This window comes from Ictalurus furcatus, chromosome 11 (assembly GCF_023375685.1).
Source record: "Ictalurus furcatus strain D&B chromosome 11, Billie_1.0, whole genome shotgun sequence".
NCBI lineage: Eukaryota > Metazoa > Chordata > Actinopteri > Siluriformes > Ictaluridae > Ictalurus > Ictalurus furcatus.
This window is the reverse complement of record NC_071265.1, coordinates 13,878,603-13,901,312: the sequence shown is the minus strand read 5'-3', so window position 1 is coordinate 13,901,312 and position 22,710 is coordinate 13,878,603. Positions and strand designations below refer to the sequence as shown.

The window sequence follows — 22,710 nt, the reverse complement described above, 5'->3', positions numbered from 1 at the left end:
CTGATACCCCCACAAATTGTTATACCCCCAAAAATACTCTGCCACAACCAACCACTTACAGATTAGTTTATTAAGTGTTTGGTCATGTTTTTATTATTATAGTTATCATTATTATTATTATTATTATTATTATTATTATTATTATTATTTGTGCTAGTGGTTATTGTATGTACGTGTGTGTGTGTGTGTGTGTGTGTGTGTGTGTGTGTGTGTGTGTGTGTGTGTGTGTGTGGCCTTCCTGTTAGAAAGCACTATAAGAACAGGCTCACCCATTCCACATGCCCATCTTCTAATGCTCCTGACAACAGGCTGAGCTATCTCAAAAACATCCCTTCACAAATGGCCATTAAAGGCATTAGAGGCTGCAAATAACAGATGAGGTCAAGGGCAGAGAGAGACAGAGAGTGAGAGTGTCATTAATCTGGAACTAGATCTGACAATTTGTGTTTGCTATTGGGATGATTTTAGATTTTATAAAAATCAACTTCTAACAGTTGCTTGTACGCGCAATTACTCCGAGTGAAATCTAGATATATCTTCTGATCTTCATGTGAGGCCAATGTGGTCATTTTTTGTGTTTCATATATACAAAGTCAAATTTGTTTACATTTAATTATTTCAGAGACAGTAGTTATAACAACATACCTTATAATGTTATAACACCATACTGTACCTAGTGCCTCTCCTGTCACCATTCTTTCTCTTTCTTTCTCAGATTTATTGTGTTTTTTTTTTTTTTTCAATCTCTTTTCAACTCTATCCCCAACATTGACAGCAAATGGGCTCAAGTGAAAAATATAACAGACTCAGTGAAACCCAGTGCTTTTATGCAAATGACCAATCTTACTAAAAGTCTCTTAATGGCAATATTTCTTTATTACTTGACAGGAAAGGGTGCAGGTAGTTAATGGCGCTCTATCTATTAGTCGCTTGGTGTTGTCCGATGCCGGAATCTACCAATGCGTGGCTGGGAACAAATACGGGGAGGTGTACTCCAATGCAGAGCTCAGAGTAATTGGTGAGTATTTATTTAAAACATGAGTCTTATTGAAAGGTCGCCAACAAATATGTTGTATGTACTGTATTTATGTGTGACAATACTGCAAGTGTGTATTATCCATAGTTTAGAGTAAGGCTTTGTGTGCCACTGGTTGCAAGATGGTACTTATGCTCCTGCATTGTGGGATGAGAAAAATGTGTGTGTGTGTTATGTCTGTCAGACAACATAATTATGGTTATTGCTGATGCACAAATGTGACGATACCCTCTCATTTTCACCATTCCCCTCGTCCGTCTCTGCTCCCCCCAGCTCCTTCTGATTATTGATTTGTGATCATTCTACTTGGAGTTAATTTGGCAGTGGGGTTAAAGAGAAAGTAAAGGAGACAGGATGTAATTGACATCAGTTCCTCACCCAGACACAATAAATCAAGGGGCTTTTAAAAGGCAAGAGGAGTGGTGGAAATGATCATAATAAAAGCTCAGCCAAGCAAGGAAAAAAAGGGAGGAAAAACTTTAAGTACATGACATTTTCCCTTTGTTTTTCCTACCGGAGAAAATGAATGGGTGGTAATTAAGGTGTGTATATTTAGCTCAACCTCCACTCCACCATCTCATTTCAATGTGCACACACACATACAGAGCCACACACACACATTTTTAAAACCTTTTACCAGACTGATCAAAAGTCCCTCTGTCATGTTTTAGCCGTGGCTCCGGATTTTGGAGCAAATTTGCTGAAGAGCCACATTCTGGTGAAGGAAGGGGGTGATGTGCTGATTGATTGCAGGCCTAAGATGTCTCCCCGAGGCCTGATCACCTGGAAAAAAGGCAGTGAGGCACTAAGAGAGAATAGCAGGTATTTCACCGTAGATGCTTTTCAACCCTTTTCCACCAGTAAAGGACTAATGCTGATACCACTGATGGTTCCACCAATTTGATTTGCGTTTCAACCAGTAGGCAATTGCATGTAGGCACTTCCAACCCAACTAATAACAATCAAGGCTGATCGCGTCCTTTATTTCACTTACTAAATTTTATTTCTGGCTTGGGGACATCAAATCATTCACTTATATACAGAGGAAAGATTTGGTTTTGGTTGATTTTTTATTTTTAATTTTTTAATTGATTATTCTAACTCTATACTGCTCTGAGAGCAGCAGTATATCAGAGCTGGAGTGTAAAGCCAGTAGCATACTGAAGGCCTGGAACAACAGTAGAGGGGTCCAGTTCCACAATTTTATTTTTCTCATTTTGTTTTTGTTCATGGGACCAAATGTACTGATGCTGAATTGCACCATTTGTCTCCAGCTGCAGCCATGCAGGATACATTCTCAAGCAAGAAGTGCACACTTAGCACTCTAAACATCTCTGTGATATACTCAAGATTCAGGCCTTTAGTGGGTTTTTCAATACCTGATAGCAGTGTAATTCCAGCTTTTTGCTGTATCTGTCCTGGATATTTCATGGATTTTATTTCTTTTTTTAAACCTGCACTGCAAAAAATTATGTCTTAGCAAGTGAAAATATTTTTAATATAGTCAAATGTATCTCTAGTATTTCTGATTGTACTGCCATAAAATATACAATTATTCTTATTTCTAGACATTTCTACTAATTTCAAGCTTGAATTGGTCATGTTTTATTGGCATAAAATGTTAAGCATTTATTTCTAGAAAGAAGCAAAATGATTTGCCAATACAATAAGAAATACATAAAAATTCATAAAAAATTCTAGAAATAGGTTTAATGATGTTATATTTGGTTTGTTGTAATCTTATTGTCACTTGCTAAGATTTTTTTTTCAGTGTAATAGTTTTCTTTCTTTCATTCTCTCTCTCTCCCTCTCTCTCTCTCTCTCTCACTCACACTTCAAGCATCACAGGCTTTGCTAATTTTTCACAGCCGTGTGGGCGTTAATGCAGCCTCATAACCCTGACCATAACACGCTGACCTTATCAACACACTCTCCTCCCTGTGTGAATTACAGTGGCAGGTAGAGCATCTCAGATCAGCAGGGCTATGTTTTTGTGTGTGCGTGTGTGCATGTGTGTGTGTGTGTTAGAGAGAGAGAGAGAGAGAGAGAGAGAGAGAGAGAGGCAAGCCACATCACAGCTGTCCATCGTTTACATATCCAAAGTTGGGGTTGGTGCTTGTCAAACAAAGTGGCTGTGTGTTTGCATGGAGGTTTTGGTGCTGGTGTCCTTCACCTGTTCTGTCTGTGCACCCAAGAGGAACAGAGTGTTTCAAAGCACACGGCACACACGTGTAGTTTTTGACTTGCATACGCACATGTTGCAGACTAATTGAATACTCCTTGCATAAGCTCCAAATTGATAAGTAAAATACAGTAAAATACTGGGTGTGGCGCTGTTGCTTGTATACCTGGTAAAGCACAAGACATACAGTGGGGGAAAGAATTATTGAACATGTCAAAAAAAATTTTCAGTAAATATATTTCCAATGAGGTTATTCACATGAAATTTTCACCAGACATCAGTCTTAACTCAAGATATACGGAAATATAAAGAATTCACAACATTAAAGTCCACAAATAAAGTTACGTTAAATAAAGTGGAATGACACAGGAAAAAAGTATTGGACACGCTAAGAAAAAAAGGTAAGGCAAGGAACCATCTGAAATCCATAAGTAGATAGAAAGTAATCATACCTCTTATCTGTACAAATTATCAGCTGGGTTAGTAAATTGATGTTCTATAAAAAGGCTTTTTGTTACCAAGGTGTCACACAAGAAACATCTCATGATGGGTAAAAGCAACGAGTTCTCCCAATACCTTCGCAACCTTATTGTTTTTGATGGAATCGGATGCAGATGTATTTCAAAACTTCTGAATCTTCCAGTAAGCACCATTGGGACCATTATCCACAAGTGGAAGCAACATCATTCCGTCATCAACCGGCCATGCACAGGAGCTCCTCGCAAGATTTCTGACCAGGGAGTCAGAACAATAGTCAGAAGAGTAGCCCAAGAGCCAAGGACCACTCGGAAAGAGCTCCAGAAACACTTGGAGGCAGCAGGTACCATCATCATAGAGAAAACTATAGGCAGTGCACTCCACCGCCATGGCCTCTGTGCACGCTAACCCTGCAAGACTCCATTACTAAAGAAAAGGCATGTCGAAGCTCGTTCAAAGTTTGCTACAACTCAATTGGACAAGCCTATGAAATACTGGGAGAGTGTAGTCTGGTCAGACTACACACCATGTTTGGAGAAGAAATGGCACTGCACATCACCCTAAAAACACCATACCAACAGTGGAGTGTGGAGGTGGAAGTATCATGGTGTGCGGCTGTTTTTCATCACATGGTACTGGCAGACTTCATATAATTGAAGGAACAATGAATGGAGCCCTTTACCAGCAGATTCTTGAGAAGAATCTGCTGCCATCCAGGGTGATGAAGATGAGACGTGGGTGGACCTTCCAGCAGAACAACGATCCAAAGCATACAGAAAAGGAAACTCTCAATTGGTTTCAGAGGAAATAAAATCTAGATGTTCGAATGACCCAGTCAATCACCTGACTTGAATCCAATTGAACAAGATTTTAAAACAATATGTTTAGAAGAATGGGCCAAAATCACTGTGGTCCATTAATTTCTTCATAGAAGAAGCATCTTGAAGTTGTCATTATAAATAGAGGCTTCTCCACTAAGTATGAAATAAATTTCAGTTAGCGTGTTCAATAGTTTTTTCCTGTGTCATTCCAGTTTATTACACATAACTTCATTTATGGACTTTAATGTTTAGATTTATTTATATGTGTGGATTTCTTGAGTTAATACCAAATTCTGGTGAAAATTTCATGTGAACAACCGCACTGGAAATATATTTACTGAAAAAAAATGTTGACCTGTTCAATACTTGGTTCCCCCACTATAAGTTTGTTGGCATTTTAGTAATTTATTTATTTATTTGTGTATGTATTTATTTATTATTTATTCGGCTGCCTAGATGTGTAAGAATTATAGATAATGTTCTGTCTAAAGTAAACAGTGTAAAAATACATCAGATATACTGTACATATTTGTACTACACCAGAGTTACTTAAGACAGATTGGCTTTGAGAATGAATTTCACTGTTCAAATACTATTCTCATTTTCATAATATTTACATAATTGTGGGCAAGAAATATAGAGATTTGAATGTTTAAAGTAGCATATTCTACTTTTAGTCAAGTCTAATTTAAGTGATTTTGGCTAAATGATTATATTATTGCTATAGGAAGTTGTCTTTGAAATACTTGTTTTGTCTGTTATTCATTCTATGCTGTTAAGTAGAGGAAGGTTGTAAAAAGTTGTACATGCATCAGTTTATTTAATATTGACTAATCAGTTACTCTTTTTTGTTTGTGTGGTTGGTTGTTTTTTTTTTTGTTTGTTTGTTTTGTTTTTTTGTTAGTTTGTTTGTTTTGTTTTTAAGCAGTAAAAAATTATCCATGCAAAGCATCAGTGTTATTCCCTCTAAGAACTTCCCTTAAAGACATTGTGCAGATTGAATCACCTGACTGAATCAAGAATATGTCATTCAACAGTTTGATTTATTTGTTTGAACAGTTTGAACATGCTTGTTCCTCACTGAGGTAAATCAGATAATTCTGTGGATTAGACGAATAAATTTGCACAGTGCTTTCAAAGTTAATTTTTCTTGGTACTATGTCTGATATATTGAAAAGCTGTTTGTAGACAGTATTTAAAATTCTTTCTTGAATTAAACAGCCAGATATGTATTTGAATGGTGCACGATATTAGCCTCTAACCAAAGATGAAGAAATGAATGATTAAAAATTTGATTATGGCCTGGCCACAAGATTTACAGAAATTATGAGATTTCACCATCTATATTGTAAACTCTCTGATGTTTTTGAGAGTTTGATAAAAAAAAAAAAACTAAAAATAATCTGGGTTTTTCAGAGTCACAGTTCAGTTCAGACCACCTACCTGTATACCTAGTCTTTGGCTTGTAGGTAATTAAAACAAAAGAATGCTTGTATCCCAGGTTGTATTGTTGTGGATTAAGTCTTGACAGGATGCTGGATTGCATTGTCAATACCTGGAAACAAGCCAAGGAACTTTTTGCAGATGCAAGTATATTTCTGAAAAATGCTGACATTTTCTTTTGCATGCACATACCCCCCCACACACAGATCCAACCACTCCCCCCCCCCACACACAAGCAACTACCCCTACCTCCCCCCCCCCCCACACACACACACACTGCTACTATCATTGAAGTATTTTCATTGTCTTGTGTCTTACCGTAGATAAGTAATGCTATGTCTACACCTAACCCTAATGTCAGTAACCAAAAATAAATCCTTGTGGCTCCTTTAGGTTTTTTTTTTTCTTACACGTTTTACATGTTATTAAAGTAAATGCATAGTGGTTTTATATTATGTTTTATATTTTATTTTATGCTTTTGTACATTTTGTATAAAATGTATCCTATTTACCCTATGAACTTCCATTACACCAAGCCAAAAAATGCTGCCACTGCTATTGATGCTGAAGGCTAATAAGTAGTTGGCTATGTTTTTCAATGCATTTCAGTGTGGGTGAAGCATATACACCTGTCTCGAAGCCAAGACTAATCAAAGCAACGTGTATGTGAACTCCTTGTGTAAGATTAATTGCCTTAATTGCATTGAGCTCTACTCAGTGGAGCTGGATGAAGGGAAGTCAGTGTCAATGGCAGGGTAATCCATCTTCATAGCAGCAGCCCCTCCTTTTTTCCACTGCTGAAAAGAAAGGAGGGAGCCAGCAAGGAAGGAGAGCTAAGTGGTAGAGGTGTTTGCACCAATTTATTTTTCTTCCTGACAAGCTGACATGAGCTCAAAGAAGAGGTTGAGATAGCAGAGAGTGTCTAAAGACCAGGGCCATAGGATCATAGTAGGATTATAGTAGTGCATATTATTTATTTGTAAATACCCACTACACATTAAATTCATCTTCATTATTCCCAGTATAAGTAATATAAATAGCTGCTAAAGACACATTGACCATGTTCTAATACTTAAGGATCCAGCTGATTACTGCTGTATGTGCACAGATGACATAGAGAGGAAAGCATATTCACAAATACTGGTACATAAATTTGAACTCTTTCATTTCTGCATATTACGCTCAGGTAAAAATAACCCATACATAATCTCTGTAATATTGCTAAAAAAAATTCCAATATTTGTTAAAAAAAAAAAACAGGGCACCTTGTTGAGCAGTAGTTTGATCCTAAAGGTATGAATGATTGTGTGAATGTGTGTGTGCATAGTTCCCTATGATGGACTGGCATTCCAGCCAGTGTGATTATCCCTGTCATGCATCAAGTGTTCCTGGGAAAGGCTCCGGATGCGCCACAGTCCTGACCAGAATAAAGCATTTACTGGAGATGAATGGATGAATGAACTGTAGGAATTGTGCACATCTTGGAAAATTATATTTAGTGTGTTTTGTTGAAAATAGCTGGTTTCGATCAGAACTGAACAAAAAAGTTAAGCATGATATGCTGATAGCTGTGGAAATTAATTAACATTAAGCCTAATGAAAGAAATAAGCTGTCTGTAGTAACCCAACCATCCTTTTTGTTAATAAGTCAAGAACAGTATTAAGGAAACGTCGTTTTTGCAACTTTTTTTTCATGCTCTTTTTAATGCACAAATGCATAATGAGCAGTGCAGTGTAATGAGCTCATCAGAAGCTATGACTCCATGCACTCTAAAACTCAGGAGACTTAAGCGTTACAGTGGTCAGTTGCGCAATGTGATTTTAGTTTCTGCATCACATACATAGCTCCTTAGAACACCATGCATTACTACTGAATTAATATGACTTTCCAGGGCCTACGTATTTTGTACATTTACAATATATAGTCCTTGTACTTTTGAGTGATTTCTGTTTCAGCAATCAACATTCAGGAAACTGAAATAATGAGTAGTGTATGAAAAAGACTAAGTCAAGTAGTAACATGTTAGACTCTATATGAAGGACAGAAGGGTTTTATAGGAAGATTTTAACAAGACAGTCTTTTTTAAATAGGGGAGGAGGGTAGGGGTAGTGGCACTTATACATTTAATTATTTTAGGTACATTTGTATCCAGAGTGGCTGAAAAAAAAAATCTGAAAAAATGTTGAATTTGCAGCAGTACAAAGTATTTAAAGAATCCCTAAAGGTTTTATAGCTTGTAGATTTAGAAGTGAATGCTGCTTTGTGATTTAGTTAAGTCCAAAAGGAAAATTTAAACCCTAAGCAGGGGCATAAATAAGTGAATAAATAATTGAATAAACAATATACAACAAGAGTAATACAAGTGCATAGGAAAAAAAACAGCTAATTGAAATTGGCACATGCTGAGGTTCCTTGAAGGCAATGCTGTAGGATAGCATCAAATATTTAGAGAGAACGACAGTGGGAGAGTCAGTGAGAGATCCTTAATGACTGTACACTTCAGCTCATAAAATAAATGTTGTCATGACAATTTGCATTTAAAAGCACATCTGCCATACAGGCTTCATTCCAGGTGAATCAAGGCTCAAATAGCAGAGGCATCAGATGGACCTGTGGGTTAACAACACCACTGTCACTATGGATTCACATGACATGTTTGACAGCCAATTATCATATCTAATTACAGGCTGTTCCAAGCTATCTTCTTATATCATAACTGGGCCTTAATTCTTAATTTTATTGTCTCTGTAGCATGTAACATCAGCAATTATTTATTTCTTTTTTCATTTTTTTTTCTTTTTTTTTGGAGAGAAAGAAGTAGTGGTGTCACTTAAACTTGCAAAAAATACCAATCAAAAAGTTGAAAAAATTTAAATACATTTTCATTCTGTTTAGAAACAGTTTTAGGGGGAGGCTTCTTATTTTAGAAGAGTTCTCATCCTCGCCCTCAGCATCAGGCTTCACCCTGTAAATTCTTGTTCACTATTGCCTGCTTCTGGTTTAAGGGCTTATTAACTCTTACTCAGAGTGACTTGGAGATATTGTCATATCCCTCGTTTGCTTCTTATCTCGTGGTCATAAGGATGTTGGAAATTTCCAATCATTCTGGGTTTCCTAATTTACAGTATTTTCTCTGCAAGTAAAGACAGGTCAAAGACAAATGGATCTTTGTCTAGCAAGTCTAGCAATAGAAGAAAGTGCTGCTTTCATCATAATGACTGTCCTGTACCTAGGACATCCTAGGACTCCTATTCCACAAAGTATTCATACTGAATATTCCATACACCTTTAATAAATTTAGTAATGTTTGTTTGCATTTTCTCTATATGACTTATGTAAGGAATAAAACAGGTTGGGGGTGTGCTGTTGTGTAATGGCTGTTACTATCTCAAAGTTGATTATTAATAACACCATGTCCCAAAATGTTTTATTCTTCTTATGCCAGAGCAATTTGTTCTCTTTTGAGTCGGGTTCCTCTCAATATTTATTCCTTAAGTTATCAAGGGGACATTTTTCTTGCCAGTGTCACCTCTTACTTGCTCATTAGGGATCTAAGTTCTGGAATATCTGTTGTTAAAAATCCAAGAATAGCATACAGTATATGGATGTCATCCTTACGTACACAATATCATGCTTTTGTGCAATACATAAAACAAAAATGAGGTTTTGTACACAGGACTATGTAAAGAGCAAATAAATGGTATGAGAGTGATATAGAAAACAGTAACTTGAAAAATGCATACTAATTACATAGATCAGAAGTGACATCAGGATAACAACAGCCAGACATCATAATTGTGCAGAGCTGAGCAGATTGCTTATTGCGTGAGATTGCATAAGAGAATCCATCATAGCTGCACCCTGACCTGCCTAGACTGTGCTCCCTGTTCTCCCAACAATTTTTGGAAGCATCCAGACCACGGTACTTGCACTACCCTATCAGTCTGCCCAACACTGGACCTGTGTCCTGCATACAGTCATGTGAAAAAATAAGTAAACTTCATGGATCATTTTTATTTATGTATTTATTTATTTTACATATTTGAACATTTGATCCTCTTTGAAACAATGTGTATTATTAAAGTTGATACACTCTATCAAATTACACATAAAATTGATATTTTGTAGTAATTTTCACAATTTGAATTAACAAAAACAGATCAGTCACATGGAAAAATTAAGTATACCCCTACATTTATCACACCTTCAAATCCATAAAATTAGAATCAAGTGTTCAAGGTGTCAGTGATTAGAACCCGCTTAAAGGAACCTGTTTTATTTATACCCCTTCATATCTAGTGTCTGGTGTTCCCTTTGCTGTTGAAGTGTGTGGTGTCATCATGCCTAGATGTCAAGATCTAAAGATTCGGCAAAAATTCCTTCAGAAAAAGGCCCTCAGAAAAAGGTTGTGGATGCCTATAAGTCTGACAAGGAATGTAAAAAGATGTCAAAATTATTTGAAATACATCAGTCCACTGTAAAGAAAATAATTTCAAATGACTGTCAATTTGTCCAAGATTGGCCATCCCAGAAAATTCAGCCCAAGAAGAGACCATATGATGCAAAAAGAAGTCTCCAAGAACCCAAACATTTCATCACAGGATCTGCTAGTAAGTCTTGCAACTGTTGGTGTCAAAGTGCATGCTTCTACAATCAGAAAGAGATTGCACAAATTTGACCTGCATGGGAGGCATGCCAGGAAAAAGCCTTTGCAAGACTACAATTTGCCAACAAGCATATAGGTAAAGACCAGGCCTTTTGGAATAATGTGCTCTGGACAGACGAATCAAGGATAGAGTTGTTTGGCCGCAGTAAAAGCAGACACGTTTGGTGCAGACCAAAGACAGCTTTTCAGGAGAAGCACCTCTTACCAAGTCTGAAGCATGGTGGTGGAAATGTTATGGTTTGAGGTTGCTTCGCTGCCTCAGGAACTGGATAGCTTGATTCAACTATGAATTCTGCATCATATCAAAGAGTACTTAAAGATAATGTGAGGCCATCTGTTCAAAAGTTGAAGTTGAACAGAAAGTGGACCTTTCAACAGGCTCAGGTGGTAGAGTGGGTTGTCCACTAATCGTAGGGTTGGCAGTTCGATTCCCGGCCCACATGACTCTACATGCCGAAGCGTCCTTGGGCAAGACACTGAACCCCAAGTTGCTCTCAATGGCAAGTTAGTGCCTTGCATGGCAGCTCTGCTACCATTGGTGTGTGAGTGTGTGTGTGTGAATGGGTGAATGAGACACAGTGTAAAGTGCTTTGGATAAAAGCGCTATATAAGTGCACCATTTACCATTTATTTATCTAAGCACACTAGCAATTCCACCAAGGAATGGCTCAAAAAGAAGAAATGGAGGGTTATGGAATGGCCCAGTCAAAGCCCCAATTTCAATCCCATTGAAATGTTGTGGGGGGATTTGAAACAGGCAGTACATGCAAGAAAACCCTCAAACATCTTGCAACTGAAAGAATATTGCATGGAAGAGTTGTAAAAAAAAATTCCAGCAAGTCTGGTGGACAATTATGCCAAATGCCTACAAGAAGTTATTTCTGCTAAAGGGGACCATACTAGCTTCTGAGGCCAAGGGTGTACTTACTTTTTCCACAGAAGAATATCAAATCTATTGATATTTCGATTGAATAAATGATTGAAAAAGCTCATTTTACTTGTGGTTTTGTTCAAGTATATCACTTATTTAATAGGCACTGTTTCAAAGATGATCAAATGTTTGCTTGTCCAAATATGTGAAAAAAGCTAACAATTTCCATGGTGTACATAATTGTATATAATATGTAAGGAATAAAACATGACATAGCATGATGTTCTATATAGATAATCAACCACAGGGTGGTGTTTTGTAAGTATTTTTATTCCTCTTATCAAGTTATTAAAGAACAATGTCACACTATAGTTATTTTTAATGTTCTGGAATATTGGCAAAACAAGTTTGTTTCTGTTATTGTATATGTTAAAATTACTATTAGCCGTTATTTACTCACCAGGTTTTTTATTTGTTTTCTCTCTTATAAGACAAAATATGCAGTTTGTCATGTTCCAGATAACCTGCATAGCGCAAAATCAACCACTTGGAGGAGAACTTAAAGGGTTAGTTTTACCTCAGTGTCCTTCCATAAATGTTAAATAAATATTCTCCTTACAGAAAGCTGATCCATAATCATACAAATTTTTCTTTGATAAATAACACAACAAAAATCTGTTTATTGTTAGCCTTAAACTGCATGAGAATCCACCGTACATCATGTTCTAAATGTAATTTTTTTTCTCATCAAGTTATTTAAATTCCTTGCACAGTTTGTAATTGAGCATCTGCTTGTAACTGGCAACTGAATCTCTTGTGTACTCATGAGAGAACATCATGTCAGATTAGAAAATGAGGGACAACCCACCCCTCAAATGCACACACATACACACACATTCATTGCCATCCAAACATTCTCTCACCTTGAGAGGATTAGTTTACACACACAGATGTTTATGTGGCCTGCTTGGGTTTTTTTTCCCCTGTCGTCCTCTTTCACTAGGGAAATTTGGAATGCTTAGTCTTTGGAATGTCATTTGAAAGAGAGCACTTTCTGTTCAGCGAAGGGCTGGAGCATGCCCTAATGCTACCAGTTTCCTTCTAACATACCTTTTGTTTCTAAAACAGACCACCACATTGCACTTAAAAAAATAAACAAACAAACCTAAAAGGCTCTTTGACCAGCAGGGTCTAATTTGATATGGCATGTTGCAAGGTAGATATGGATTTTTCTCTGGAATCAATTGATCAATCACAATGGTGGACAGCCCATCGACCACCACTCATGTTATGTTTACTGACTTATACAATTGATAACCGGCGTTAATTAAGGGCAGGGAAGAGCAACATATTTGTTAGGTCAGTTTTTAGGACATTCAATAGGGAAAATTGACTTCTGAAAATGAAACTCTTTGTATTAACCAGGGGGCATGGTAGCTTAGTGGCTTAGTTGTTAGCACATTTGCCTCACACCTTCAGGGTTGGGGGTTCTCCCCATGCTTCAGGGGTTTCCTCCAGGTATTCTGGTTTCCTCCCATGTGTTCTAGGCTGATTAGCATTTCTAAATTGTCTGTTGTATATGTGTGTGTGTGTGTGTGTGTGTGTGTGTGTGAAATTGTGCCCTGCAATGGGTTGGCACCCTATCCAGGGTGTCCTGTGCCCCAGATAGGCTCCAGGCTCCCTGCTTGAAGGATAAGCAGTACAGAAAATGGATGGATGGATATATTAAGCAGGAGCTTTGTAGGTCTTAAAGAAACTGGTTAAAAGTTAATCCAATGTACAAGAGAGGTAAAAATGTTTCACCAGATAAGGCAAATGTTCACCTTAGTAACCAAGAAAAAGGAATGGTATTAGATTTATTTTACAGGAGCCTAGGGTTGATATAATTTTTCAAAGTAAGAGCCATCCAGTGCAGCACTGGTAATCCATCTTTGTCCCTGTGCACATTTCAGGCAGCACATATGTGTTGTTTCTAATTCCTAGAAGAATTCACTGCACAAAGGAAGTGAGAGAGAAGAAAGAGATCATTATCAGTGGGAGATATAAGACTCTTCTCTTTCTTTCTTTCTCTCTCTCTCTCTCTCTCTCTCTTTTAATTACAAGCACTCTTCCCCTGCATTCTGCAACTGGGAGAAGACGCAAGCGAAATGAGAAGACTTAATTGAAATTGTCACCTATAATGAACTACATGCACTGTTCAATTCAACTACTACCACTGTCTATATTAAGACATCATCTGTATTATTATCTTTTTTTAGCAACAGGGGTGTTTTTTTTCAATATGAAGAAAATATAAACAAGACAAGGCATAATGAATTACCTTAGCATTTCAGACCTCTATTAAAGGCATGCATTTCATGCACAGATATCTATAACCGATTTGATGAAACACATCACATTATTCTCTTCTGAAGACCTTTTGGATTTTACATTGAGTCAAGAATTGAATGGTGAAGTGGTCTGAGTCAAGAGTTCACATGCTAAATCTGTGCACTGAATTATTGAACAGCACAGAATGTGTTAAGAAAATTAGCTCTGGGAAAGTGTCAGGTCATATGTACTTCCTTCCAAGGGGTAGGGGGAAAATGTGAAATAAAAATTTGGTGCTATTGAATTTATGTAGCAAATTTGTCTACTTGACACAGCTAACCTTCTCCTTTCACAATAAGTGTTTGGTGAAGGTCCATTTTTTAAAAGTAGTAATACTGGATGTTTATTTTGAACTCCCATGTCTGGCTCATTGCCCTCAGCTTTTTATTACTGCTCTGCTTAGTATGATTTTTGTATAACCATGGAAACCCATAATATCAAAGAAAACTTTGAGATATGGGTCGATACAGAGTGCATGAATGTCATAAATGTCATTTTAATTTTGTCCTGGAATGCTCTGTCCAAACACACACACACACACACACACATACACACACTCTCTCTCTCTCTCTCTCTCTTAGCTTATTCCTCTTATTCCTCCTCGTTAACAGTGTGTTATTTTATGGCTATAGAGTCCAACGTGTGATCTACAAATTTTATTGCATGATGGACATGTGAAGTCTGGGTTAGTGGAGGCAGGCATGGCTGTATGTCTCCTTAGTTTTTTGCTGTTGTTCATGTTTCTCTCTGATTCCATCTGCTCTATTCCTATGTGGCAGCGCTGCCACTCGAGGGAACGGTTAACAGGCGCTTCTTCCAGTCATGAGGGGTCGATTTGACATTTTCTCAGTGATGGTCTTTGTACTCTTCTTCTGACCCCCTGCGGACCGGTGGCCATAATGAAGTTGTTTATACAAGACTTGCCATTGCAGGTGATCTGGAGGCAACCTAATAACATGCCCAAGCCAGCAAAGTTGGTGTTCAGTTATCGTGGCCTCCATGCTTTTGCAGTTTGTCCTTGCAAGCACTTCGGAATGTGGTACACGATCACACCACGAGATCCCCAAGATTCAGTGTAGACATCTTATATGGAAGCATTCCAGCATCCTTAGGTGGTGACTGTATGTAACCCATGCTTCACAGCTGTATAGGAGAGTGGTGATACAGACGGCTTTATAGATACTTTGGTGTGCAGATGGAGCTGCTTATTTTGAAAGACCTTTCGTGTGAATTTGCCAAAAGCTGCAGAGGCTTGTTTTATATGGTTGTGGATTTCATGGTCGATGTTGCAGCCCTCAGATAGGATGCTGCCCAGGTATAACAAGCCCAAGCCAGCCATAATGGATGGAACATAATGGATGGAACTATTGTGAGTGGCTGATGTTCTATGGTGAAGAGAGGCAAAGTGGGTGGGGGACTGAACCTCCATTGGCATATCACCTCAGTCTTGGTAGCATTGACTGACAAGCCCAGTCTGCTGTAGGCCTTCACGGCCATGGCAAAGAACGTTTTTATGGTTTGTGCCACAAGCACAAAATCATCAGCATACTGCAACTCAAGGACCTGCACTGCTGAGGCCTTGGTATTTTCCTGGAGCCATTGGATATTAAAAAGGTTTCCATCTAGTCTGAAGTCACAGTGATTCCACTACTGCTTTCCAGTTTGTCATGAAGAAGCTTCATGATACATAGGAGAAAGATGATGAACAGTACTGGTGCCAACATACACCCTTTCTTACTCCAGTGCATACATTCAAAGCCACTGATTCCTGTCCCCCTATGGTCACACGGGCCACCATCCTGTCATGGAACTGTGACAGGATGTTCACAAATTTTCCTGGGCAGCCAAATTTGATCAGGATGTCCCAGAGTATCTTTCAATTCACAGTGTGGAAAGCTTTGGAGAGATCAACAAATGCCATGAAAAGGTCTTGATGTTGTTCACGACACTTTTGTTGTAGCTGTCTTACTGTGAAAATCATGTACACAATGCTCTGGTTCTTCCTGTAACCACACTGTGACTCTGGCAACAGATATTCAGCTAGGTTCTCACCAGCCTGCATAGCATGACTTTTGTCAGGACCTTGCCTGCAACAGCTAGCGGTGATATGCCACAACTGTTGCCACAGATAGATTTGTCATCCTTGTTTTTGTAAAGAGTGACAATGTTGGCATCCCTCCATTGTTGAGGGATATTCTCCTGGTCCCAGACCTGCAGGGTGTATTGGTGGATTATACTGGTACACAAGTAGCCACCAAGTTTGAGGAGCTCTGCTGGGATACCATTCCTGATACCATATCCTATCATTGCTAATTGCCAGTCCCACACCAGGGTGATAGCCTCTCCAGAAGACGGTGTACCTACTTCCCTCTTCTTTCAGAAAACCTTCACCCAGGAGCCTTGTCTTGCCAAGAGCAGAGATGGAGACCTATGCAAAGAGGTTTTTAGAGTGCCACAGGTGTTGTGCAGTCCCCAGAAGCACTGTCTTCACCGTGGTGAGCTCAATCCTGGTGGCAAGGGGGAAACCCAGGATAACCAGTCCCCAATCATGGCTTCAGAAGGCTGCTGGAGCTCCAGTCTGTCGAAGGACTGCCTAATGTGGGTCGCCACCATGTTGCTTTTCTCTTGAGGTGTGCTCCCCTAGCCTTTGTCTTAATAGATTTACCCACAAGGTAATAGGGCAGACACTGGTCATAGACAATCTCTGGGGACCACTGCAGCTCAGAGATCCCCCACCAAAGTTACCCAGTTACCGTGTGTGGCCACGGGGAGCCCTGGCAGGAGTCTTAGTAAAGGAGAGGCTATGTACTGGCAGGGGGAGACTTACACACAAGGCTGCTTTCTTGTTCACCACAAGGGCTAGCCAGCGGCAGCAGGTTATAAGCAAGAGTTTAGCAAGCAGGCGGGAAGCAACCATGCAACTTCCCTCTAACTACTGCACTACCACTCTAGCCACATCACAACACCCTGTGGGCTAGGTCCACACACACACACACACACACACACACACACACACACACAGTTGTGTGTGTGTGTGTGTGTGTGTGTGTGTGTGTGTGGTGTGTGTGTGTGTGTGTGTGTGTGTGTGTGTGTGTGTGTGTGGACCTAGCCCACAGGGTGATGTGATGTGGCTAAAAAAAAATTTTTTTTACCGGTCAAATACCGGAATTTGCTAATCGAAACATGATGCTAAACAGATACAAATAGGAGGTGCACTATTTGCTTGCTAGAAAGGTTCACAGGGGATCTGCGAACCTTTCTAGCAAGCAAATAGTGCACCTCCTATTTGTATCTGTTTAGCATCATGTTTCGATTAGCAAATTCCGGTATTTGACCGGTAAAAAATCTGCACAACCTGCAAATTCACATCCTGCCAGATACATTTTTAATTTTAAAGTTCTTTTCTACACCTCCTTTTATTCAATAATGCGCGTCTCTTTAAAATAAATAATATAATAATTATTATTATTGTTATTATTTTTATATTTGAAAAGTGGATTTATGCTTTGCAAATATAATAAATGAATATAGACACTTTGCTAAGGAAAGTAAGTTGCTGTTTAAATGTAGCTGTTGTAGCACAATACTACTGGTGGTTGTATCAATACCTACTGCTAGCATCTAATTCATATGACCACGGCTGTGGAATTGCTGTTCCCTTTCAAAGGTAAACACTACTGTAACAGTGTAAATTTGCTGTCCCCTCAAAATAACTCAACACACAGACATTAATGTCTAAACCGCTGGCAACAAAAGTGAGTACACCCCTAAGTGAAAACGTCCAAATTGGGCCCAAAGTGTCAATATTTTGTGTGGCCACCATTATTTTCCAGAACTGCTTTAACCATCTTGGGCATGGAGTTAACCATAGCTTCACAGGTTGCCACTGGAGTCCTCTTCCACTCCTCCATGACGACATCACGGAGCTGGTGGATGTTAGAGACCATGTGCTCCTCCACCTTCCGTTTGAGGATGCCCCACAGATGCTCAATAGGGTTTAGGTCTGGAGACATGCTCGGCCAGTCCATCATCTTCACCCTCAGCTTCTTTAGCAAGGCAATGGGCATCTTGGAGGTGTGTTTGGGGTCGTTAACATGCTGGAATACTGCATACTGAATATTCCAATGAATGTGGAATAGTTAACGTCACTACAAGACCATCTGGCACCATGGAAACTACTGCCAAATGTGTCTCCATGGGTTCTGCCTACCGTAGAAAAGGGTTACCGGGTCCAGTTTAGAGCTCGACCCGGTTCAGAGGTGTGTTCACCACAGTAGTCAGCACAGACCAGAGCATGACCATAGTGCAGGAAGATCCCTCTTGGACAAAGGGGCCATAGAACATGTACCCTGTTCCCTGAGGGAGGGAGGTTTTTACAGCTGCTATTTCCTGGTCTGCAAAAAAGATGGGAGTATGCAGCCAATTTTAGATCTGCATCATCTGTACTCTTCGGACATACAGGTTCAAGATGCTGATGCCCAAACTTATCATTCCACAGATTCAGGTTGAGGACTGGTTTGTGATGATAGATCTAAAACGTACATATTTCCACATAGAAATATCACTAGCGTTATCCCCTCGCACCTTCACAAAGTGCATGGATGTCACTCTGGCTCCATTGTGACTCCAGGGCATCCGTGTACTAAACTACCTGGACAACTGGTTAATTCTAGCACGATCCAGGGAACTGGTGGTCCAACATCGAGATGTTGTTCTCGCCCACATGAAGAGCTTGTAGCTCAGGTTGAACCTCAAAAAAGTATGCTTTCCCCAGTGCAGAGTACAACTTTTCTGGGGGTTAAAAGGATTCAACTATGAAGAGGGTGTTTCTATTCCCAACATGCATAGGGTCAATCCTATGAACACTGTGCAAGATAAAGCTGGATCTTGGGAGACTATTGGAGCTTATGGGCCTATTGCACAGGAGACTCTGAGAGTAATCAGTGTCACGCGGCGATGCTTACGTGCTCTGAGAATTTGAGTGTCCCCGGTTTCTAGCCTTGGGTCACACTCTAGGGGTGTCTCCTTAGCGCAAGACGGTAATGACAGACACCTCCCTCATGGGCTGGAGCGCGGTCTTAGACAGCTGTCCAGCTCACAGTCTCTGGAGCGGCCCTCATCTGGAGTGGCATATAAATTGCCTAGAAATGTGGGACATATTTCTAGCACTGAAATTCCTTCTTCCTCAACTGAGAGGTCACCATGTGTTTACAGACAACACACTGGTGGTCTCATATATTGACCACCAGGGAGGATTATGTCCGTGCTCCCTATTCAGGCAGGCGCAACTAATTCTTCTCTGGGCAGAAGGAAATTTGTCAGTGAGTGCAATGCACATTCTGGGAATATGGGCACGGACATCCTTCTGAGCTAGGGGCTGAGGCCCAGGAATTGGTGGCTCCATCCACAAGTGGTGGAGTCTATATGGTGAGGTTTGGCCAAGCGGGACTGCATGTGTTCGCCTCCTAGGAGACAACACATGGACCGGTGTGGTTTGCCCTCACTCCTCCCGCACAATTAGGGCTGGACGCCATGGTGCACATGTGGCCGAGGTCACATCTGTATGCTTTTCCCCCAATTGCTCTGCTCCTACAAGTTCAAGCGAGAGTTCACCAAGACAGTCTATGTCTGCTGCTAGTAGCACCTTATTGGCCAGCTCGAATATGGTTCTCAGAGATAATATCCCTGCTAGATGGCACTCCTTGGGAGATTCTCATCCGCAGGGATCCACTGTAGACCCGGTGAACTGCGCAATAGCTACAGTCCTGTAGTTCTTACAAGAACGTTTCTCAGCGGGGTGGACGCCTTTTACAATCAGGGTGTATGGCCATTTCGGCCAGCCACACCACTGTTGATGGAGCCTCTGTGGGGCAACATCTTCTGACTTCAAGGTTTATGAGTGGTGTCAGGCGGCTGAGGCCCATCTGCAGGCCTTGCATACCTTCCTGGGACCTGGGACCTCTGTGGTCCTGGAAGGTCTGTCAGGTGCCCCATTTGAACCCTTAGTGTGGATCTACTGTCTGAAGCCGGAGGGCTGATTTATCAACCTTGGCTGGAACTATGGAAACTGTGGGTTTGGCCCCTGAGGGGCACCAGCTCATAGATTCTAGTCTCACAACTGAGGTTGTAGAGACCATGTTGAACCCTAGTGCACCATCCACGAGGAAACTGTATGTGCTCAAGTGGCAGCTTTTTGTCTTGTGGTGTGAGGAACGCCAGCTAGACCCAGTGAACTGTGCAATAGCTACAGTCCTGGAGTTCTTACAAGAACGTTTCTCAGCGGAGTGGGTTCCTTCTACAATCAGGGTTTACGTGGCTGCCATTTCAGCCAGCCATGCCCCTGTTGATGGAGCCTCTGTGGGGCAACATCCTCTAATGTCAATCTGCAGGCTGCGCATACCTTCCTGGGACCTTCTGTGGTCCTGGAAGGTCTGTCAGGTGCCCGATTTGAGCCCTTAGAGTCAGCCTCTGAGAAGCTTCTGACTCTAAAGGTAGCTCTTCTACTGGCCTGACATCTCTCAAGCGAGTAGGAGATCTACAAGCTCTCTCAGTTGCCCCTTCCTGCCTTGACTTTATCCCTGGATTAGCCAAGGCCTTCCTGTATTCAATTCAATTCAATTCAATTTTATTTGTATAGCTCTTTTTACAATAGACATTGTCTCAAAGCAGCTTTACAGAAATCTTTAAACACAGTATACAGATATTAAAAGTGCGAATTTATCCCAGTTGAGAAAGCTGGTGGCAACGGTGGCAAGGAAAAACTCCCTAAGATGTTAAGAGGAAGAAACCTTGAGAGGAACCAGACTCAGAAGGGAACCCATCCTCGTCTGGGTAACAACAGATAGTGTGAAAAAGTTCATTATGGTTTTATATGAAATCTGTTTGGCCTTAGAAGCAGCCGTAATCCCAGCAATCTGGAATTGGAGTAGATGAGAGCTCCCTCCAGAGGTAGGACATCCGAAATGGATCAGGCAGGTCCGGAGAGCAGAAAGGATCAGGATCTCTAGTATCTCCATAAAATCGTGTGTGGCTCAACCGAAGGAGAGAGGGAGAGAAAAGATTATTAGGCCTGTGCTTAGCGTAACAGAAAGTCTAATCAGGGTAGGGTTGAGTAAACAAATGCGTTTTAAGCCTAGACTTAAACACTGAGACTGTGTCTGAGTCCCGAACACTAATTGGAAGACTGTTCCATAACTGGTTGGCTCTATAAGAGAAAGCTCTTACCCTTGCTGTAGCCTTCGCTATTCGAGGTACCGTCAAATAGCCTGCATCTTTTGATCTAAGTAGGCGTGGTGGATCATAGAAAACCAAAATGTCGCTTAGATACTGTGGTGCGAGAGCATTTAGTGCTTTATAGGTTAATAATAGTATTTTATAATCAGTGCGGGATTTCACTGGGAGCCAATGCAGTGTTGATAAGATCAGGGTGATGTGGTCATATCTTCTGGTTCTAGTTAGGACTCTAGCAGCTGCATTCTGGACTAAGTGGAGTTTGTTTATGCACCTACTGGAACATCCAGACAGTAAGGCATTACAGTAATCTAGTCTAGAGGTGACAAAAGCATGAACTAATATTTCTGCATCATGTAGTGACAATATATTTCTTATCTTAGAAATATTTCTGAGATGAAAGAACGCTATCCTAGTAATATTATCTACATGAGCATCAAATGATAGACAGGGGTCAATAATCACAGCAAGGTCTTTTACTGCTGTACATGATGAAACAGAAAGTCCATCCAGAATTACTATGTGATCAGAAAGCTTATTTCTAGCGACACATGGTCCTAATACAAGTACTTCTAAAGGAAGTTTGTTAGCATCCAATGTCTAATGTCCTTTACACATTCCTCAACTTTATTAAGCAGCTGTCTGTCCTCTGGATTCACTGAAATATCCAACTGTGTATCATCAGCATAACAGTGGAAGCTAATTCTATGTTTACGAATAATTTGACCTAGAGGTAGTATATATAAAGTAAAAAGCAGTGGGCCTAAAACAGAACCTTGTGGAACACCAAATTTAACCTCAGTATGCGTGGAGAAGTCTCCATTTACATCTACGAACTGATAACGATTGGTCAAATAAGACCTGAGCCAGGAGAGGACTGTTCCCTTAATGCCAACAACATTTTCTAATCTATCAAGGAGAACAGTATGATCTATAGTATTAAAAGCTGCCCTAAGGTCAAGTAACACAAGCAGCGAGACACAACCCTGATGAGAGGCCAGTAGTAGATTGTTTACTACTTTAACTAACGCTGTCTCTGTGCTATGATGAGGTCTAAATCCTGACTGATACATTTCATGAATGTTATTCCTCTGCAAGTATGAGCATAACTGCTGTGCTACAACCTTTTCTAAGATCTTGGAGATGAAGGGGAGATTTGATATAGGTCTATAGCTGGACAGTTGAGAGGGGTCAAGGTCCGTTTTTTTAATCAGGGGTTTAATAACTGCTAATTTAAGTGATTTAGGTACATAGCCAGTGCTAAGGGAAGAATTGATTATATTTAAAAGCGGTTCAATTACTCCAGGACAAATCTGTTTAAAGAAACATGTAGGTACAGGATCTAGTATGCAAGTTGATAAATTCGCTGAAGAGATTAATGTAGCAAGTTCGGTCTGTCTAAGGGGAGTAAAACATTCTAAACATTGATCTGATATTGCTATATTATCATCTATAGGGTTAGTTATAATACTGTCTGGTTTTAATTTAATAGCCTGAATTTCACATCTAATATTTTCAATCTTACCAATGAAAAATTTCATGAAATCGCTGCTATGTAATGATTGAGTGCTTCTTTCTGTAGTGTTGTAGTGTTTATTGCTAGTTAATTTTGC

At 40.0% G+C, this 22,710-nt stretch overlaps 1 protein-coding gene across 1 annotated transcript in view; it reads left to right on the top strand.

Annotated features, from left to right (window-relative positions):
* cntn4 (contactin 4) overlaps window positions 1–22,710 on the top strand; it is a 284,000-nt gene that overhangs the window by 165,480 nt on the left and 95,810 nt on the right. Inside the window, exons 10-11 of the mRNA XM_053636675.1 lie at window positions 889–1,018; window positions 1,708–1,858. Coding sequence (XP_053492650.1) covers window positions 889–1,018; window positions 1,708–1,858 — 281 coding nt within the window. The remainder of the gene's footprint in view (window positions 1–888; window positions 1,019–1,707; window positions 1,859–22,710) is intronic.